This window comes from Galeopterus variegatus, unplaced genomic scaffold (genome assembly GCF_000696425.1).
Source record: "Galeopterus variegatus unplaced genomic scaffold, G_variegatus-3.0.2 Scaffold239, whole genome shotgun sequence".
NCBI classification, from domain to species: domain Eukaryota; kingdom Metazoa; phylum Chordata; class Mammalia; order Dermoptera; family Cynocephalidae; genus Galeopterus; species Galeopterus variegatus.
In genome coordinates, this window is record NW_007726350.1 from 103,527 (window position 1) to 125,669 (window position 22,143).

Consider the following 22,143-nt stretch of genomic DNA (forward strand, 5'->3'; position numbering starts at 1 on the left):
TGGTGAGTGTTATTTTGTTCAAGTAGTGAGGAAATGAGGATAAAAGCCAGGTTGAAAGAATTTAAACAAGAGAATAAGCAACATAGAAGCAGCAGTTACAGACCAGTTGTCCAAGATGCGAACATCTGAATAGAGGCACAGAAATAGGTGGTGAGCCAGAGGCGCTAGAAGCAAATAAAGAATATTTTTTTAGAATGGGTGAAACGTTATCTTATTTGTCAACAAAATAAGCCAGAGGTAGAGAGACTTGGAAGGTGATGGAGAAGAAAGGCAGAAACTGAAAGAGCAAGGACTAGGGGAAGGGAAAATGGGAAGGGGCTAATATAGAAGAAACTGAAGGACATATCTTCTTTTAAGACAGGAAAGGAAGAAAAAGGATGGATAAATAGACACACACTACAAAAAAAAAAAAAAACAGCAGGGGGAGGCTGAGGGAGATTGTAGATCTTTCTCAGTGAAGAAGGAATCAAATTAATAGGTCAGCAGTTGGGGACCAGGTGATGACAGCATCAGTATTTGAGGAAGAGTTTGAAATACCCATTGTGCTGAGCCATGCCCCCCTGCCATCTGCAACCAGGCCAGCAAAGGAGTCAGCCATGGGCCTCCCCGCCTCCCCACTCCTCTTCCCCCGCCCCCTCCCGCCCCTCCACAACATCTTAAAACTTAAAAAAATAAACAAATTGAAAAATCTAAAAAAAAAAAAAAAAAGAAAGAAATACCCATTGTGCTCTGTGTGTCCAGACATCCAGAAATTAACTTTGGAAATCAATAGAGGATGAATAAGTACCACCAACCATCCAGGGCATGGAGGTCCCACAGTCTGGATTCATAGAAATCCAAATCAGCATTATTCTGTGGTCAAGGAACAAGAGGAGAGAGCGCATGTGTCCAGCATGATCCTAAGCTGGGCATTGCAAGGTGGGCTGAGGGCTGAAAGAGCTCAGAGCTAGCAGGGGTAGTATTAAAATTTCCAATGACAGCATCCAGACAGCACAAGAAAGCCAACTGGGGCCAGATAAAAAAAATTAATGGAGTCATTCAATTATCCTGGGAGGTCTCAATAGAGACAAGTATTTGCTACTCTGGATATGGAAGATGGAAAAGGCATAAGTGAAGAGGCTGTAGTTATAGACCAGACTTACCAGGTCAAGGCTCTCAGGCCCTATCAGTGTCTAGGGCCCCCAATGCCCAGGTGTGGACTTGTTAGTGAAGGGTTTCTATGCAAGAGAGGGTTTGGATACAGTGCCTCACGGTACGTAACTTCTTTCATCAAATGGTGAGGCAGTCATGAGTCAGGAACTGGAAGACAAAGCAGTGGTGATTTACAGAGAAACAGGTCTTCAAACAATGAGAAGCAGAGAAAAGGGGCTTGTCCCAGACATATTTTACCCTTCATTCTACAATAGCCATATTTTATACAAAATCTGAACAGGAATATTTTGTAGTTGTCCTAACTTTAAATGTTGTTTATAGATTATTTCCATCAATCTCTATTATTTTAAACACAAAGACCACAGACCTTGTTTATGGTATGTACTGCCTCTGAGCATGACTGTACTTAACTCTCTTAGAAAAATTATTATTTATAATTCCCTTTCAAATGTCTAGGAAACAATGCCATAGAAACCTTCCATATAGACACATGAATACATGCAATTGTAGCTTCCTTTTGGCAAAGTGGGCATTCTCTCTCTGAAAAACAACTATATTAAAACATCTTGATATGTATATTTTTGTCTGACCTTTTCCAACCCATGGCCACCAGTATCAAGTCATAAGGTTTACAGTTAGCTAACACGTGTCATGACATCATTCAAATAAGATTCTTAGAGTCTTTGGAAAAGGAGTAAAAATCGATGATGGCTAAATCACTAAAAGAAACTGAGTCACAAAATCACTTGCCCAAGGTCACCAAGTGAATTGTAGCCACAGACAAGAATCTTTGGCTACTCTTTAGGAAGTTCACTTAATACCTCATTGATCTTGATATCACCTCAGAGGCAGAGTCTTGTGAAATTTTGGATGACATCATCAACCTGAACAACACTCCTAAATTAGCCATTGGTTATTCCTGCCCAGCTCCTTGAACTTTAATGAAAGATGCTTTGGGAGATAGAGAGTGAGATCGGGCAGTGGGCATCCAGCTTTTCTTGCTGAGTTACCAGCAAAATCCTTTGGGCTTCAGCTGAGAATTCTAGGAAGGGGACCTAAGATTTCCTTTCAACATGAAAACCTTGTCCTCTGGCTCCTCTCTCCCTCACAGCTCCGAATGTCCTGGCTCATCCGTGGAATTTTGAGAGGAAATGTGTCCTTGGTGCTGGTGGAGAACAAAACTGGAAAAGAACAAAGCAGGATGGTCTGGCATGTTGGCGCCAATGAAGGCTTGAGCCTGTGGCAGTGGACTGTGTTGCCTCTCCTCGACGTGTCCGACAGGTACCCATCCCCTCCACTCCCTTTTCCTCTATCAGCCATAAGGCAGGAGGGGATCATGTCTTTCCTCTCCCCATGTCCTCTGCCCTGACACACAAGCAGATGTGCATGCACACACCCACACACCCACACCCACACCCACACACACACTTTCTGCAGGTTACCCGGAGCGTGAGATTCTCCAAGAGATTTTGTTGCTAATGTTCACTCATCTTCTAGCCCTGACACACAAGCAGATGTGCATGCACACACCCACACACCCACACCCACACCCACACACGCACTTTCTGCAGGTTACCCGGAGCGTGAGATTCTCCAAGAGATTTTGTTGCTAATGTTCACTCATCTTCTACATCTTTAGGCTGATGTGATTGGCCGCCTCCAGTATTTATAGGAAGAAATAAAATTAAACAACTCACATTATTCCCAAATAATAATCAGGCTTTATATGTACATAGCATTTTCTCTTACTTGGTGGATTTTGCCTGATTTTCCCATTTGACATTTTATTTTTTCTTATTAACAACAAAATCTGCTAGGTAGGTAGGACAGGCCTTATCATCATCCCCCACTCCTGTCCTTTTACAGGAAGAGAAACTGAGAATCAAAGAGGTGAGGCACCAGTAGGTTGGAATCTGGCACGAGGCCCAACTCCAAGTCCAGTGCTCTGCTGAGTCAGGTCCCGGGGCAGGTTGACGAGGGTGGGTGAGAAGTTCTTCAGTAAACAGGGGACTGCTTCTACCACGGGTCCTGGTTCCTATTTGAATTCTATCACTATGATCTCTGTGACCTTGAACAAGATCCTTGACATCTGTGGGCCTTAGTTTCCTTCCCTTTAAACTGAGAGAGTTGACTAAAAGATCATTAACTCTGCATAGCTCTGGAATGAAGCAGTCGCCAAGGAGTTCGCTGCTACTTGTCTCCCAGGATAGCACTACTCTGCCACCTGCAGTCAGCCTAAAGCAAGCAGTGCTTGAATAAAGATGGCCTGGCAGAGCAGCACTCATGTGACACTGCTGTGTCCTACTGAACCCCCGATGGTTGGTGCTGATCTGTTCCACACCAAAAAGAGAGAAGGGATCATTTCTATAAAGCAGACAGAAAACGGATCTGGAGGGGGAAAATCATCTTTTATAGGCTAAAGGTGAAACCCTACAGTCCAGAGCAGCCTCTGCACTAGTCACCTAAAACATATTTAAATTACCAACCTAGTGGATCCACCTTCAAAAAATGAGAGCAAAGGCTCAAAGCAAGGTGGAGGGTAATGCCAGTTGGCATTCAGCTTTGTAAGTATAAATCTGGGTTCCAGATTTTTCACCCAAGCCTCACAGAATCTGCTGTTTCCAGGAGTTCATAACAAGCTGTGCTGCCATGGGAAGAAGGAATTGTCCTCATTCCAAGCACCAGCTACCCACTCCTTCAGATGCATATGGGTTAAAGATCAAAGCCCTTGGACATCCCGAGGCTCAGTGACCCCAGAACAAATGGATTTAATTAAAGTGAAGAAAAAGGGAGGTGTGGGCTACTAGACCATAGACTAGTCTTTTATCCTTTGGGGTGATGGGGGCTGTGTGCAGGGGGAGGAGAACATGAGTGTGAAGCCAGGCCTCTCCCTCCTGGGAGATGGGAAATTAATTCAGATGAATCAAAGGGATTTTTTTCCTTCCTCAATCCAGCAAGTCCTCTGTCTTTCATAGCCACTCCAGGGGATTTAAAGCAAGTAAGATGTTGACTCTGTTCACTTCCAACCACTAGAGTCTTATTTGAAGGAGGCTTTGTTCTCAGCCTCCCTCCTCGCTTGTGAAAGGCTGTTTACCAGACTGACATTCCTAATATTGATACTGAGACCAAACCGTCCAGTAGGGATTCAGACAAAAGCCAGTTTGGTTTGATGATGCCTTGTGATCTAATAAGGGTACAATTACAGAAAACGAGTGCCTCTATTCACTGGGAGGCTGCACACCACTGACATGCTCTGTTGTTGGAAGCTGCCTTCCCAGAGCTGACATAGGAGGCATCAAGACCCAGAGGCAAATGTAACTGCAGAAGAATGAGGCATGGCAGTTTTCACTTGCTAAAATCAAACGAGATTGTGGATGTGATTTGCCCATTAAGCTAAAGAAGCACTCTGGAAGAAAGAAAACAGGCTTAAGAATCAAACAGTCCTGAATTTAAAAATTGGCTCAGCCATTTACTAGTTGTGTGATCTCAGCTAATTATATAACCTCTCTGAGCCTCAGTGTCCTCATCTGTAAAATGAGCATAATAACAGTACAATTTCACAGGATTGTTATGAGACTAAGTAAAAGGGCTATCAAAAGGATCTGTGCATAGTAGGTATCAATGAATTTTATTTCCCATATCTTCCATTCTCATTCCTTGGTTATGTGTCCTCAGTAATAATTTATTCAATAGCAAAAATCACAACCTCTGATCTTTCAAGTCAAGCCATGTTCTATAAAACACAAGAGATAGTACAGTCTTAGGAAGGGAAGTAAAGTGCTTGGTGAAATGCCTGGTCCATACCAAATGCTTAATCAGTGATAATTACAAATAATAACCATAATGTGATAGTAATAATATCTCCCTACCTAATGCCTTAGAAGAGTCTGGGATGACTAATTTAGCAATAACCAGTCATGAAACCCTAAGATTAAGGTGGGCTTGTGAATTTGCAATCATCAATAGTCTGTTGACTCCTCATAAGTGGAAATTGCTGGTGGAGGAGGAGCAAGAAGCACACTCCTCCCCCTTCCTTCCAGAGAGAGTGAGCTACAGCTGCCTGGGTCGCCACCAAATGGATATTGGAGAAAGGAGAAGGTAGGAGAAGAAAATAAATAAAAAAAAGAGAAAACTAAAATGGATAAAAGACAAAAAGGACCAGCTTCCTTCCTCCCACCCCTGAGGTAGTTGTTAACACCTTGCACCAACCTGCCCACATCCCACGAAGCTTCCCTAGGCAGCTCCTGGCTTCAGCTGTTCAGCACCTGCCTTGTGGACAGCTCCCCAAACCCTGACCCTTGATGATGGCAGGAACTTTATTTCCCAGGCTATTCTAAATCACTTCTGCTACCAGGTTCCCCAGCCTCCACACATTACAAGGTTTTTAAAAACAATTTACTAGGACTTAGAGATTAGCCCTAAAGAGCTCCTGGACTCTAGACACTAGTCGTAGTCCCTGAGCGTTACATGAATAAACTTTTTAAACATAAATCTAACCATTTTTCTGTTTTGAAAATATTTCCTTGGCTTCCTGTGGCTTTTAGAATATCTTTCAAACTCCTCAATAATACCTTTATTTAAGCCCATGTGTGATCTTTCCAACCTTAACTTTACCAGCTCTTACAGCGTTTCTTCCTCTGCAACTCTACCCCAACACAGAAGTACCATTCCCGCCACCTTAACGTTCTTCCTTTACCTTCCATCTCTCTAAATATCATTGTTTCTTTATTTTTTTAAAGAAGTGTCCCCAGACATTTAGACTATATATGTACTTATAATATATTCTCACCGCTCTTGAAACATCCCTGTAAAATTTGTCACTCATTACTATATGTTTTAACATCTAAATATAAATGTACACATCAACGAGGCAGGGATCATGTCTGTCTTATACATCGCTGTTTCCTGAACCTCTAGTACCACACCTAACACATAGTACACCCAATAACAATGTGTTAACGAGAATGATATATTGAGCAAAATTGCATGTATTTCTAAATTCCAGCTGAGTGAACTGAGAATTTCACTTATGGGAATCTATCTAACATTCCTCCTCTGTTCAGTCTGTGTCTAACAACACATAAAATCACTTTATAATAAATACTACTTCAAAGTGTTCTATATATCAAAGCAACACCTGTGTCCCATCAGATGAACCAAGACAGCATTTGTTACTCTTGTGACAGGAATTCTCCTTAGGGATTTGCCTGGTACTGTGCTTTCTTTGTCTCTGGTCACTGTCCTGTCAGAATCGCTTTATAAGACAGACTTTGATCTTAATTGTGTGCCCTGGTCCTTGTGAACAGAAAGAGCTAGAGCTAAGCACTTGAGAGTCAGATTGTGCCTACCACACAGCAGTCTTTCTATGAAGGCTTAGTGAATATGCCACAGTATGTAAAGGCTGGTGACAGGGACACTCTGATCCATAGAATACTTCTTCTGTCCATTTACAAACATGCAAAGTGATGAAAGTAATGTAATTGTCTTCATTATGAAATTATGTTAACTGCACAACCATACTATAACAAGTAGCAAGAAAAATCTCCAAGAGCCATGCCTAAGATGTTTTGAGCACTGGCAACATCCCTGGAATACAGATATATGCTCTCAAGGTAATTTTGAAGGACACTACCTTCAAATATCAGCTTCATGTGTGCATAAAAGATGCCTCATTGCTTTATATCCACCTCCTGTAACTACTTTTCTTCATTCATTCCCCATTCATCAGCCCTCCCTTCCCCATTCAATTGCCACACTTTCTGCTGGAATTAATTCTACTTCTTCTCGAAATGGAAGAAAGGCAAATTCTCTCCCCTTATTCTAATCATCAGTCTCTTGCAGAGACATACCCCTAATTTTCCTCTTTAAAATCATATATCTTACTAAATTAAACAAAATGCTGCCATACCATCCTAAGCTTTGACATGCTTACAGAGCAGAAGTGGGTGCTAAGTTCATCTCATTACAAAATGGATTTAGAAACACCATGGATCAAATGATGACCCACAAATCACTGCGATGGTACAGTGAAGTGTAAAGTACGTAACTTATCACACCTGTGTAGGCCCCATTCCTCAGCACTATCATTATAAAGGCTTTTAGCTGCACACTATATACATAGTATAACAAGAAAAAACGTTCCCTCTGGAGATATTTAGATTTCCCGTTCCCTTTGCATCCTTTGTCCTAAACGACAAGTGGTATGTTTCACAAATGCATCTTTCAAATGAGAGAGCTTAAACTGAGAGTTATGTCTTCATGTATTTGACCAGAAACTCCATAGAGCCAAGATTTCTTCCTATTCAATTTTTATTTATCATCCACAGAATCCCCATTTTATATGGGATGTTGTCAATAACAACACTCTCCCTTTGAGTAGCATCTTTCCATAACAAGAACAGCATTAGAGGAGCATTTTTATTGCTTATTCTTACCTGTGTAGAGAAGTAATAGATTCCAGTGAGTGGACATCCAGAGAGTTCTAGGGAGTCTTCATTTGCAGGTCTAGACACTTCCCTGAAAAAGTTGTGTTTAATTCACATTTTTGTAAATTGAATTGTAGCTTCCTCATAGAGCCACTGAAGAGTTTAAAATGGTGATGATTAGAGCCAGCATTTATTGAGGGCTTAGTGCATGCCGGTCGTTGTAACAAGTCCTTATCATCTATTATCTCATTTCATCCTTAAAAATATCCCCTTGGGGTAGATTCTATAATTAATTCCCTTTCTATATAAGGAATCTGAGGGCTAAAGAGGTTAAATAATTTTCCCTTCTCCTTAGGCTAGTCTGCCTCCTGTGTACAGCCTGAGAGAGTGACGGATAGTGCTTGGCATATAGCAGAAAACTTGAGAAATGGGGGCTACTGTTATTAACAAAATATTTGGGTTCTGGATTACTTTAGGCCACACCTCTTATTCATTTTGAGTTATTTACTGTTTTTCCTTTGCTTCGCCCACCCCCTGAAATCCATCCTCTGCATTCCCACCACCACTTCCTGCTGAAGACCACACCATGCCCAGCCCCATCCCACCTGCCCTTCCTTCCCTTGTGTCTCCAGCTAGATTCTTCCCTCTTCCTTCCAGATCATTCCTCTCCCCCCTACTCCACCCACTCTGGCCTATCTTTGACTTACCTACTCCATACGTTCCTACTGCAAAACTGCAGCATGGGTTCTGACAGACATTTTTTATTTGCAAATATATTAATGTACCAAGTATAACAAAGGTATAAAATTAAAACACTTCTAGTTATACATGTAACGAATCGCCCTTTTGTTGAGAATAGAGTTCACTGCCATAAGGACTGACACAGGAAATCCTAGCCGCACGGTTGGTACACTCTGCTGTATAGAGCCCTTCTCTGTCCCTAGGAGACTCAGCAGAGGGGCAGGCCCTGAATCTCCTGACCCTCCTTACCTTCCTGGCGAGGGAGGTGGGAACAGAGTCCCCAGCCTCTCCAGCAGCCTGCAGAGTTGAGGAGACATTGGCAGGGCTGGGACTCCTCCTTGAGCCCATGGCCTGTGCCTCTCGGGGCCATGACAGAGAACTGGAGAAGAGGGATTGCATCCTTATCGAACCAAGCATATGTGCCATTTGTCTTCATCATTGTAAGTCCGATTTTAGTGCCCTCAGTTTATCAATGAGAAAATGTAGCTCAGAATAGTTAAATTACCTGTCCAGAGGCACACAATTAGGAAGCAGAAGAGTCAGGATTTAAGGCACAATTTTCTAGCTCAAAATCCTATCGTCTTTCAAACACTACACTGTCATGGTCAAAAAATGTCTTCTGTGTATCTCAGTGGCAGCAGGCAGCAGGTGTTAATCTCATGTCAGTTGCTGATATGACAGAACTGGGCCAGGGCTACCTGGAGACCCCATCTGGGAGGCTGTCAGCCGTGAGGTCAGCCAGCACCTGTGGCCCCCAGCCATTCAGTGAGGATCCAGAGAAAGGACTCTGGCCAGGCACAATCTTGCTAGAACTGGTCTGTCAAATGGGTCATCCAGATAGGGAGGTGGACATGTGGTCAGAACACAAGCTAAAAACTGGGGGCAAGATGAGGGTCCAGGTCTCCAGAGAATGACAGAAACCTGGTCAGTGAGCCTGAAGCTTGTATGAACAGCATACTAGCGCAAGGAGACTGTAGCTGCCTCCCAGAGCACTAGACACTCTCTTTTAGTACACCCGGCCTTGCTCAGGCATGTGCTTAGTCCTGGAGTAGTGCAGGAGTGAGCAGTGGTGAGGAAGGCTGGAGCTGTGAAGGAGAGACACGCAGCCAGCCAAGGGCGAAGTTCATCCATCACCTCCACCCCCATGAGTGGGTTAGTCATCAACCCAACCATGCCAGGTGCGTTGAACACACCTGAGTACCCAGGTGTGTGCTACATGCAATATTAGAGTAACACTGCCTGAACTAACATTATGCCTCCAGTCCTTGGGGCTGTACAAAAAAGAAATGTATTTTTTGCTCATATGAAATCACAAATGCGTGTCCTGGTTGGTGGGTGGCCTTCCACCCTATTCTCTGGCCTTGGAATCCTTTGCATTTGGCCAGCCAGTGGGGAAAGAACACTGGGAATCTCAGATGGGAAGACTGTTAGGAGTTCTCATTTCAGCTCACTTTCCATCAGCTGGGACTCAGTCACACATCCACTCTCCTGCAAGGGGTGCTGGGAAATGTAGTCTAGCTGTATGCCCAAATAAGAGAAGTGGGTTAGATGGAAAAAAAAAAATGAGATGTTGTGTCATGGAATAAGCTAAGGAACACAGCTCCCATCTCTGGGCATCTATCACAGTGTCTGGGAAATGTAGTCTAGCTGTATGCCCAAATAAGAGAAGTGGGTTAGATGGAAAAAAAAAATGAGATGTTGTGTCATGGAATAAGCTAAGGAACACAGCTCCCATCTCTGGGCATCTATCACAGTGCCACTGGAGAATACTGCTTTCTCATTTAGCTACCCTGAGCATTGATCAGTCTTCTTCTCCCCAAAGCCTCATAATTCAAGGCTGAAATCAATCCCAGGATCTATTCTAAGGTATGAATGTTTCATTCCAAAATTTTATGATGCAGCAAAAAATCTTCCTTTCTGGCAGAAATCATCCCAGAATTTCTCTTCCTAAACTTTTTCTTTCTAAAAACAAAAAGTAAACTAAGTAAACAAATAACAGTTAAAAGCACTTTTGAAAAGTCTTAAAGCTAGCAGGACAGCATGGGGCTATGGTTCACAAACTTGCCTGGACATTATGATCACCTGGAAAACTCTTTTTTTTCCTCAGAGTCCTGGGCCCCATATACAGAGATTCTGATTCAGTAGCTCATATATTGGGCCCAGGAATATGTATTTTTAAAAGTTTCCCAGGTGACTTTGGTGTGCAACCACATTTGGAAGTCACTGGCATAAAATGGCTTATCTAGGTCTCTTGTGGGCAAGACAGGGAATCAAGAAGTGACTGGAGAAGTGTTACTGGCTGTCACATTGTCAGCAAACATCTGTTAATACCCCACCAAGCACAGAGGATGCAAAGGTGTTTAGCCAGCCTCTTGCTGGGTCAGAGGGCCTGCACATTGGGGAGGACACAGAACAGATGCTTTGAGAGGCAAACTGACACAGCAGCATTGTGTAGGGCCCAACTGAGGTGGCCAGTTTTCAGCTGGCGCAGTGACCTCCAGGTACCAGAGCAATCAGGGGACCCATCATGGAGAAAATGAGCTTATGATAAGCTGACCCTCGAGGACAATTTAGGTCTTATGGAAATGGAAAAGGGACAAGGGCATTCCAGAGGAGGCCATCAGGGCAAGCAGAGGCTTAGAGACAGCAATGTTTTCCACGGGTTCAAGAATAGCCAACTAGGCTGTGCCAGAGAATCCTGAGAAATGTCCTTGGAAGAAGATGAATGTGGAAATATTTTGGACTTTGGGCTGTGGGTAAAGAGAGCCATTGAGCACAGAGATGGGCTGGAGAATGGGAAATCAGAGATGTAGACTGTTGAAGGCTCTCGTGAGGAGCTAAATGTGAAATGATAAGAGGCTCAGAGTGGAGCTCAGAAAGAGGGAAGAAAGGCACTGGAGGAGAAGAGGCCTCTTCCTCTGCAGCCTTCCAAGTGTCATTGTTGGCCCAGGGCAGCCTTGGATCAGCCTTTTAAGAAGAGGGAAGAGATGTGGCCAGTGGCTCGGTGTGCAGTGTGCAACCAGGCATTGACATGTACAAATCAAATAGTCATAACTCTGGAAGGATCTGGCCCTGCTTCTTTCTCAGCAAATATCCCAGATCATTGGAGCAAGGAGTGGATTAGCAATTCTGAGCTTTAAATCCTATTTCTAACACTGATTTACTGTGACTTTTGGGACAAGTTGTTGCTTTTGATTGCTAAGTTTCCACAATCAAGAGTGCAAAGCAGTGAGACAGATCCGGCCCGTGAGCCTGGTTTAGGAGGCAGTCGCTCAAAATGGCACTAAGTGAACTCCTTTAGAACAACAGGATGTTCGGATCTGCTCAAGATGTCTTGGTAACACCCACAGCTTGCTTTGCCAGTCAACAGATGCATATGTTTCTCGTAACTTAGTGCCTCAGAAAATGTAGCCCTGTGTTCTCAGCTACTTCTCTCCCTAGGCACAAAGTCTGGAATTTACGGGATAATTGGGCTTCTGAGATTTGAAGCAAAGCAGAATCCAACTCTTTATATGCTGCCCCCTGAATCTCATCAATGCTCATCACTTCCACCTCACCTCCACGCAGATGACTCACACATCTTTATTTCCACCTGAGCCCCATCCCTGGGTTTCCAGCTCCCGGCTTGGCATCCCACCCACACCTTCAGCATGGCCCCCTCAGCACACTCCATGCCCAAGTGATAATTCCGTCCAGAGCTCTACCATTCTCCTAGACATACAGTCCTTCAAAGTCCTTCTTGACTCTTCTCTCAGTGCCCAGATTTACTGTTTTTCCATCTTGTATAGATTCTAGCTCTATGCAGGCAGAACTAAAAGGGACTTCAGAAATCCCCTAGTCACTGAAATATAGGAATTACATGACTGTTCAAAATTCCCAAGGTCAAGGTCCATGTCTTATACATCTCTGTGTTCCTAGCTGCAGAACAAGTGTCTGAGTTGTGGCAAGTGCTCAAACAATCATTGCTTGAAAGCAAAGGGGTGAGTATGTAATTTGTAGCACCGCCTAAGGAAGCACAGATTTCTAATAAAAATATAATATGGGGCTGGCCTGGTGGCGCACTGGAGAGTGCGCCGCTTGGGAGTGCGGCGGCGCTCCCGCCGAGGGTTCGGATCCCATGTGGAGACCGGTTCCCGCTCACTGGCTGAGCGTGGCGCGGGCGCAACACTGAGGGTTGCGATCCCGTTACCAGCCAGTAAAAAAGACAAAAAGGAAAAAATATATATATATAAAATGAAACAGGAATAATGAATTAGAATCTCTCATGTTTAAGAAAGTCTTCCACTGTGAAAATACACATGCCACATAGATTTTTAAAAGCCAAGATGGCGCGACACCGAGGGTTGCAATCCCGTTACCGGCCAGTAAAAAAGACAAAAAGGAAAAAAAATATATATATATAATATGAAACAGGAATAATGAATTAGAATCTCTCATGTTTAAGAAAGTCTTCCACTGTGAAAATACACATGCCACATAGATTTTTAAAAGCCAAGATGGCACCTAAAAAGTTTCAGTGACTTGCCTAGGGTCCTACCAAGTGTATAATCCAGGCTTCCCTCAACTTTTTGAAACTCAGCCCCCACCAAGCAGAAAAGGCTACTAATTCACTCTCACGACAATGTTTTTGTAGAGGAAAAGGGAGCTAGAAACAGCAGAGGCTTTCTGGCTCTACACAACCCTCCATGTCCCCAGGTGTCCCAAGGAGACTGTTGTACATCACCAATAGTGTGGAGTACGTAAGAGACTAGATAGCATTAAACAAGTCAGATGGTTCTGCAAGGGGTGGCAGAAAAAGTGGCCTGGGAGGCGAGAGGCCTGAGTTCTTGACTCTGCTACGGTCTCCATATGTGACTGGGCACATCAAACGATGCTCCCGAGAGATCATGCCACTCTTTGGAGCTCTCCCTCTCTTTTTCTCTCTCCTCACCCTCTATCTCTCCCTCCATCTCTTCCTCCCTCAGGGCACTTGGCACATTCAAGCCTGTGGGTCAGGTATTCTTGTGCACAGGCACCTCCCCTGCTGGGCCAGGGCTCTAGAAAGTGAGATCCCTTTTTGCCTTTCTGCCTCAAAGCCTGTGGCCCAGCAAGAGCTCAATAAACATGAGGCATATTGAGAGAATGAAAGAGCAAAAGCGGGACTTGCTGGAGATGGGCTTCTACCTGCCCTGCAGTCTGGTGGGACATCCTTGTGGCAGGCCTCTCCAACTGGTGACATGCCAGGGCACATGAGGGAGCCAGGATCCTTTAGTCTCAGCCCCCAAAAGTGAGCCCAGAAAGCCAATGCCTGGAAGCCTTGACCTTAGAGTGATGAAGGGTCCAAGTGATTCTCTTTGCTTGCTCAGTCTGACTAAAAATTCATTTTCTCTCTTATTTCCAGAAGGGATCCCTCACAAAGCCAGACTCATTATGAAAGATCTCTGCAGCCCTTGACAGTCCTGGAAAGGCTTGCCTTTTCTTCACTGTACTTAGTGACATTATGCCCATGCAGGAAACCAAGTCAGGAGGTGATAAATGGCTTTTGAGGGCAGGACTGAGCGGGGCAGGGGGATGCCCCCAACTATTGAGTCAGGCTTTGGATATCCAGCCTGTCCCCACTTTCCTGTGCAGGAACCAAAGTCTCCTAGAGTCACGGTACACATGTCCTTCCCTGGCCACACGTAGCCCAACTAGGGCTTGTCCCAGGCATCCAAAGCTGTCCATCAGCCCTGTCCCCTTCAAGCGGTAACTGAAGTAAATTACATGGGTAATAGGAAGGCTGTGGCAGGGCTTTTTTTTTTTATCACATACACATTATTTTAATAGAAATGCATACCGCGACCCAAGCTTTGTGACAATCCATTTCAGAAGACTTTTGCAGAGCAAATCAACTGCACAGTGAGAAATTGGAGGAAGTATTTTTCCTCAGCAGTATCTGCCAGCTTCATCCAAAGCAGCCAGAGCCCAGACAAGCCACAGCTGCGAAAAGGGATGCAGAACACTCCCTCCTTCCGAGCTCTCCAAACGGCTGACTGAGGAACCTGAGACATGGTGCCCATCCATTAAATGCCTTTTCCCCAGTCCCGCCATTCTTTCCTGCTCTCTCTCCAAAACGTTGCTATTCCCTTGGTCCACATTCAAACACACACCTTTTTGTCAGCTACTTAAAATCATTAAGTGAACTTAATTAGGTTTGTCAATCCCCAAGGCTGGCATGGTGGCAAATAAGGCATTATACTCACTGCCCATTAACAGTCTGCTGCCTGAATGAGGTTGTGCATTTTCCGAGCTGTGCGTGAGTAGCATCAGCATTTTCTGATGCAGAGATCTGCCCGGTGAGTCTGGGAGGAGGCACCCAGTTCCAAAGCTGCCCTGTAAACCTGGCCCACTGCCCGATTGGCCACCTCCCAGATTGCCCCTGGGCCAGTTTTCAACAGGCTCTCTGCAAAGCTAAGCAATATGAGCCAGGGTGTACGCATTCTTTATGCAAAGCCAGGCTCTAGCCAAAATCCCCAGCCAAGTCTGTTTAGCAACAAGCTCCAAACCCCACAGCCTGGAAAAAAGAGAAAAAGGAACAACCACCAGGCAATCCAAAGTGCCTTCTTTGGAGAAACAGAAAGAGCTGAGCAGATATAAACTATTAAGTGGCACAATCTCTGCTGCTCAGAAAAGAGAAGAGGCTGCTCTGCCACATTCTTAGATAACACAGATTGGTGAGAGAGCAGGAAGAACCCCAAAGAGCTAACTCCTCCTCCTCCCTGACCAGGCTGCCCACGGACAGGGAGGGGAAGGCTCTTCCAGCCATGGAGACTCAGCTTCCTTTCCCCATCCAGAGCAGAGACTTTGGGGTGGGGGCAGCGGAGTACCCTATATACTCTTTAGAACTACCTGGCCCCTGGAATCTTGGCAGTGATGTGTTGTGGACCTAGCTTTCCCCCCAAACCCAGAGGGGTGCATCTGGTACCCGACTGAACTTTCCCTCAGACCCAGAGTGGCCCAGCTGGTACTTGCTAGAACTTTCCTCAGTCCCAGAGTAGTCCACCTGGTACTTGCTAGAACTTTCCTCAGTCCTAGAGTGGCCCACCTGGTACTTGCTAGAACTTTCCCTCAGACCCAGAGTGGCCCACCTGGTACGTGCTAGAATTTTCTTCAGTCCCAAAGTGGTCCACCGGATACAAGCTAGAACTTTCCTGAATCCCAGAATTGTCCACCTAGTAAATGCTAGAACTTCCCCTTAGTCCCCGACTGCTCCACCTGGTAAATGGTAGGACTCGAGACCTGAGGTCATGACTAAATCTGAAGAGTGCCTTGGTATCTTCACTTTTGGGAAACTCAACAGGAAAGAGTGGTTGGGCCAGAAAGACTGAGAGACTTGAGGAAGTCGTGCTCGTCTCCAGCAGGGAGAGGGTGAGTAGAGCCAGGAGCAAGCTCTTCACCTAAGGTTCAGATAAAGACACCAGGTGCCATTCAAAGGAGAGAAGCCTGAATCTGGGAGGGCCTAATGCCCACCTGGCCTCTTGGCCGGTGGCCCCACAGAAAAGAAACTCCTAGATTGGCCTTTCTGCCCTCTGCCCCATTTACCTACCATCCTCAGACCCCATTCCCAGGCTGCCTCCACTTCGACCCTGCCCTCCCCACACCCTGCCCTGGCCCACTCTCATCCCACCTTTGTCCCACCTGTCCCTTCCCTGAGCCTCTGGAGTTGGCAGCATGGCCCAGGGGTGGACAAGGCAGCGTCGTATGTTTACATGTCACCATCTGATTGAGTCTGCCCTGATTGTTGTGAGTGTGTTACCGGTCAGTAAAAAAGACAAAAAGGGGGGAAAAAAAGGATTATTTGCGAATGGTCAGATTTCACAAGGTGGGTGAAGGTACAGACAGATCTATGGAGCGGTTCAGTTAAGAATAATCAATCACATCCATGCTGTTTAGATAAAAGTTTACTTTTGATTTCAAGGCTTCCCTGCACAAGTGGCCGTAATTGTTCTCTGCCCAGAAATAACCAAGCCGGCGTCTCTCCCTCCTACATGGTGACCAGAGGTCGCCTGCTCAGGGGCATAGCAGGGGCTTCTGCTGTGGCTCACTAGCTGCTAGAGCTTCGCTGCTCGCTGCAAATCCGTGTGCACAAACATTCTTTTCCCGCACGTTTCTTCCTCTGTGTCCTTCCTTCCTCTGTTGACATCCTGTTTCTCATTGTTCCTGTATCTTTCCACTTTCTCCACACTGTCAGTCCCACTATTGCTCGGGTTTTCTGTCCTTGCCACCCCATGCCACCTATGCCCTGCTGCCTGATGGCCTCTCTCTCTCTTTTCATCTAACAGCTTTATAAGCTATAATTTACAAACCATAAAATCCACCTGTCCTAAGTATACACGTCAATGCCTTTTAGCACATTTATAGTTGTACGAAGAGCACCACAATCCAGATTTAGAACATTTCCATCATCCCAAAAAGAGCCCTTGTGCTGGAGGGCAGTCGATACTGTTCCTGCTCCCAGCCCCAGGCAACCACTAATCTGCTTTTCTGTCTCCATAGATTTGCCTATTCCAGATATTTTCTATCAACAGAATCATTCAATATGAGGTCTTTAACTTATTGTCTGGCTTCTTTAACTTAGCATAATGTTTTTGAGGTCCGTCTATCTTACAGCATGTCTCCTGGCCCATTCTCTTTCACTGCAGAGTAGCATCCCACGGTATGGCTGTACCACATGCGGTTACACAGTTACCGATTGGTAGGCTTGGCTTTCCTTTCTTGATATTGTAACATCCATGCCAGAGACTGCACACTGTTCTGCAGGTCATTCTGGATCAATTTCCTGAAGGGTGGGAGAGGTTTTTAAGGTTCTCAAGAAACCCTCACTTTATAGCAGGAAAGGGCTGGTTGACTGATAGCCTTCTGTTCTGCAGGTCATTCTGGATCAATTTCCTGAAGGGTGGGAGAGGTTTTTAAGGTTCTCAGGAAACCCTCACTTTATAGCAGGAAAGGGCTGGTTGACTGATAGCCTTCCAGGACGATTATTTCCCAGGAAACAAATGAACCAAAGTAATTTTTCTATTTATCTCACTCTAAAGCCTTCCCTGGCCAAGGAGCTGGCCCTTCAAAGCTAAGAAAGAACTGGAAAGAAACGATATCTCGATGGGTTTACTGTTTGACCCACTCTGTTGGTTACAAAAACTCCCAGGGGTAATAGTCAAATCATTCCACATTTAACAAACTGATGCTGGATAAGACCCAAGATGCTTAAGACCCCTACTGTGCAAAGGATTAGCCCTTTGTTTGCTGGTTAATGGGGAGATCTGGCAGGCACCAGCGAAGGAGAGGGTTGCTTGAAGAAACAAGCAGCGGGCACTCAGGAGAGAGCAGGTCTTTATCAGTTGGTACAGAAGCATTTCAGTATTTTAATAATGACTTCAGCCCCACAAGTGAGCACCCACTGAATATGAAGCCTACCCATTCCCACCCAGCCTGCACACCCAAAAAGCAGAAGATTCTCATCAGATGATCAGGGAGTCCTGGTCTCAGGCCCCAAACCCCAAAATAGATATAAGAGCCAGGTGTCAGCCATCATCATTATGGAGCACTACTCCAGAAGGGGAAGTGCTCTGTGTTGGAGAAGCAGAGGGAGATGTTTGCTCTCCACTTGCCACTGCTTTGGGATTAGGTAAGGATGATACAAACTAATGTTCTTAGCCAGGTGATCAGCACACATTTGCTGGACACTGAACCCCAGGACATGCCCAACCCGGGTTGCTCCTAACACACATTCCTCTTGATATATACAGGTTCTGGCTGCAGATGGTCGCGTGGTGGGGGCAAGGATCCAGAGCCACTGTAGCTTTTGACAATATCTCCATCAGCCTGGACTGCTACCTCACCAGTGAGTTCACCCTGTCCCTGTCACTTTGTCTCCCCAACTCCAATGATTCATGGCCTCACTGTCCCTCCTTAACCTGAGCCCAATCGTTTCTCCCACCTTCCTCAGTGAAAACTCATCTCTCACCCTGATATTGAGCCTCACCTAACTCAGCCTGTGGGGCCTTCTCTATTGCAGTCAGCGGGGAGGACAAGGTGCCACAGAATGCAGCACCCAAATCAAGAAATCTGTTTGAGAGAAACCCAAACAAGGAGCCCAAACCCTGGGAAAATATGCCAAGACAGACCCCCATCTTTGACCCTACAGGTAAGAAGAGTTCAGCTCAAAGATTTGAGCAAAGTAATTTCTTTTTGCAAAAAGCAAAAGAAAGCTATGTGTTGTGACTGGGGTGGGAGCTGTATTTAAAGAATTAAACAATCAACCTTCAGAAGGAGCATCACCTACAGTCTGACTATGGGGCTCCAAGAGGAAGCTGTTTGGTTCTCATGTTGCCTGAACAGAGGAAGCCACTGGACATCGTGCAAAGGAGCCACTGTCCTCTATCCTGGGGGATACCCAGGCCCCGCACAGATGGGAGAACCAAGATGGTATTCTTTCCTCAACTCCATTCCTTGAAACCACTCCCCATTTACTAAACAGAGTAAATCTTACTGTCAGATTTCTTCTCCTCATAAAGAGGGTTGGGCCCAAGGCCAAGGTTATTTATCTGTTACACAAAGGCAGGCTACCCCACCATGGGTAAAGCCTCAATAGCACTTCCCCCACAGCTCAGATCCCCTCCAAAGCCATTCTTCCCAGCACCCCAGGCTGCAAGACTTCTCCTGGGGGCTATTTCTGCTCCAGACACAGGCCTCTTCAGCCTCTGCCCCAAAACATGACTTCTCAGCCACTCTTTATATCAAAGAGAAGCCTCTTGGAACCAGTCTCCAACCCCAGGGTGATGGTCCTGGCAGCTATTAGATCAGAGTCTGTGAGCCTAGCCCCAGAGAAGCTGATTAAGGCTGCCCGGGCCGCACACAGCAAGCCAATGGGCTTCCCAAGTGGGCATTGGTGCCCGGGCATGCGAGGCACCTGATGTGAGTATCCTGGAGAAGGGCGTGTACAGCAGAGGCACTCATACTCTTTTTCCTGTAAAAGATAAGTCTTTATTAAAGTAACAAAAGATAAATTATAAATTTCTAATTTCTACTTATAGTGTAAAATCCTTGTTTAGTGCAAAGTACCAAAAAAAAAAGTAGAGTCTTATACCTTTGCCACTAAATTCATTGGCTCTCAACTAATTAACTAAATGTTAGTTTTGCTTTATCTTTGAAGAAATCCTATTCTTTCTATTCCCTAAAAAGCTGCCCCAGGACTCTCTCCCCTTCCTGATTCCTGCCTGATGGAATCCGGCTGCACCAGGGCACAGAGTTGCTTTTCCTATCATTCTTGTTCCCCTTTCCTCCCTTTACCTTTACCTTGAACCTCAACAAACCTTTCCATCTTTCCACACACAGGGCAACCCACCTACGACACTGCGGCCTTCTATTTCCCCACCTGGTCTCATGGCTCATGAGACGTCTAACCTGAGGGAGGCAGCCCTCTAACTTACTCACTCAACACCCCTCCCTGCCACCCAACCCCAGTGATTCACCTCCGTTTACTCCTTGGCCCTTGGTCAAACGACTCTACCTCCCTGCGGTAAATTCAGGAAATTTATAAATCTATAAATTCAGGAAAGAAGCCAGACTTCCCCATTTAGTGCACTGAGTAAATATGGCCACAAGCCCCCTGCCCCAGCCTAACCACCAGCACTGATTATATAGCAGAGACTCCAGAAACATCTATCGGTTGGCGGGCGGCTGGATGCTTGAGCTCGGTTCTCAGATGTCAGCGCCGGCTCCCCTGCAGGCAGCATTAGGAAACAGCCACCCACCCTGCCTGACTCCAGTGTGGGTTTATTGCCACATAACTCCCACTGTCCCTACAAGGCTAATCAATAAGGGCCTGCCCAACAGCCGCTCAGACTAATGAAACCATGGGGTGGCTTAAAAGCAGTGAGGCCTCCCCCACCACCTCCAAATAAAACCAAACACCAGGGATGCCTGAGAGCTGGAGGTGACCATGGCTGGAACACAAGCCTCCCCTGCTATGTGACCTTTCCACTTGAACCCTGACCCCAGCCTTGGGGCAGAACTTAGGCAAGTGGGCATGGGTCAGTGTTCTATCTCCCTTCCAGATTGACCCCAACTCAAAGGGAAGAAGACATTAAGCCAAATATATCCCTGGGCAGCCCTAGCAGCCACACCAGCCACCTGGGGCTCCTCAGGAAGATGTCAGGAACCAAATAAAGGGTGACTGCATCCCCAGGAACCCACTGCTGCATCAGGGAGCAGCTTGGATGAGGGAGAGGTAGAGCCGGGCCCACAACAACCTTCCCCTGCCGTGTTCCAGTGGCAGGAGACATCCGGCCACCATGGCTTAGATCTCCCGCCTTGCTGCAGATCCCTACGAGTGTGTGGTGGGATGTCTCTGTTTTCTATGGTAGGATTTACCAGGTGCCAAGGCCACCTTTCCCCACCACCCACAGAAACATCCACTGAGCCCCCTGGACTCAGCCCATGGTCAGGGAGAACAGGCCACACCTTGGACCCCAGCCTTGCCAGGCTTTCATCTAGACCCACCCACCATCCTTGCACACTTCCTCTGTGGCCAGTTCCGCACACAGAGATGCTGAACAGAACAAGACCCGAGGCAGGAGCTCAAAGAACTCCCAGTCTGGAAGAGGAGAGCACAAGTAGATGAATGATTTCAGCAGGGCAATGTGCCTGCAGCAAAAGAAGGCAGAGGAGAGGTCTTGAAGGAAGCGAGATCCAGGCCAAGGCCATGGCCACACCCACTCAGTAATAATCACCAGCAAACATGTACCTGGCATGTCCCCAGTGCCCAACACTGTGAGTGGCTGCAGCAGAGCCAAGGACCGACCCAGGACTCACTGTCCTTGAGCTTCTGATATAGGGGAGGAGAGAGGCCTGTGAACCAGCAGGGCATCTCTACAAGGTCAAGTTTAACCCATGCTCAGAGCCTCTGCATGGGAGGGTCCCTGCAGAAGGACGGAGGGGAGGGAAAGGAAAGACACAGTCGCCGAGCATGATCTGCGTTTGGTGGTTTCACACATCAGCTCATTTTCACATTGGTCCATGTTCAGGTGCTGCTTTTACCATGATAGGGAGGAGGAAATTGATACGTAAGAATTTAAGAGTCCCACTACTGGTGGGGAGTGGGACCAGGATGTCAATCCAAAGTCCATTTTTTCACTCAACTAAGCTTCTTCCAGGTATCAAAGTCTCTAAGCAAAGATAAACACTAAAAATGGAAAAGAGGTAGGAGTCCCAGACAAGAGCCCCTGCATGAACAATAAACAAATCAGCTCCCAACTCTTTGGCAAAGAATCGAGGAAACGAGATAATAAGATTTTCTTTCCAAAGTTCGGCGCTGTCAGTTTCTGCTTGGCCAGAACAAGTGTGGCCAGTGGCATTTCAGCTCTCCTCCAGGCAGGCGTTAGAGCAACTCCCAGAAACGCAAAGGCCACGTCGGGCCTTTTGATAACAGTTACTCACGAAGCCTCAAAACTTCCCTAGACGCTCTTCATGACCTCCAAACCAGTCCTCCCCTCTGATGACTCCCTAGGTCTTGGGGTTCCCTCACCTCCCAGCCCATGGAGCAGAGGTGAGCGGCCAGAGCCTCCAGGCAGGGAGAAGCCTGTCCCGGTGCTTCACACCGTGTTCTCGGAAGCTTCTGAGTCACTTTAGCTAATCAGATGAAGAAGCTGAAAGAGAAAACTGGGCAAGTATTAAGTCCAGGGAAATTACATTTGTCAGCTTTACACATACAATTACACTAACCAAATGGTTGGGATAATACAATCACAGAGCTGCAGAGCTGGGCGCTCTCTCTCTCTCTCTCTCTCTCTCTCTCTCTCTCTCTCTC

General features: G+C 46.1%; 1 protein-coding gene across 1 annotated transcript in view; it reads left to right on the plus strand.

Annotated features, from left to right (window-relative positions):
* Positions 1-22,143, plus strand: part of ALK (anaplastic lymphoma receptor tyrosine kinase) — a 200,382-nt gene that overhangs the window by 101,202 nt on the left and 77,037 nt on the right. The window contains exons 5-7 of the mRNA XM_008566396.1: positions 2,264-2,433; positions 18,083-18,177; positions 18,352-18,480. Of these exons, the coding sequence (XP_008564618.1) occupies positions 2,264-2,433; positions 18,083-18,177; positions 18,352-18,480 (394 nt within the window). The remainder of the gene's footprint in view (positions 1-2,263; positions 2,434-18,082; positions 18,178-18,351; positions 18,481-22,143) is intronic.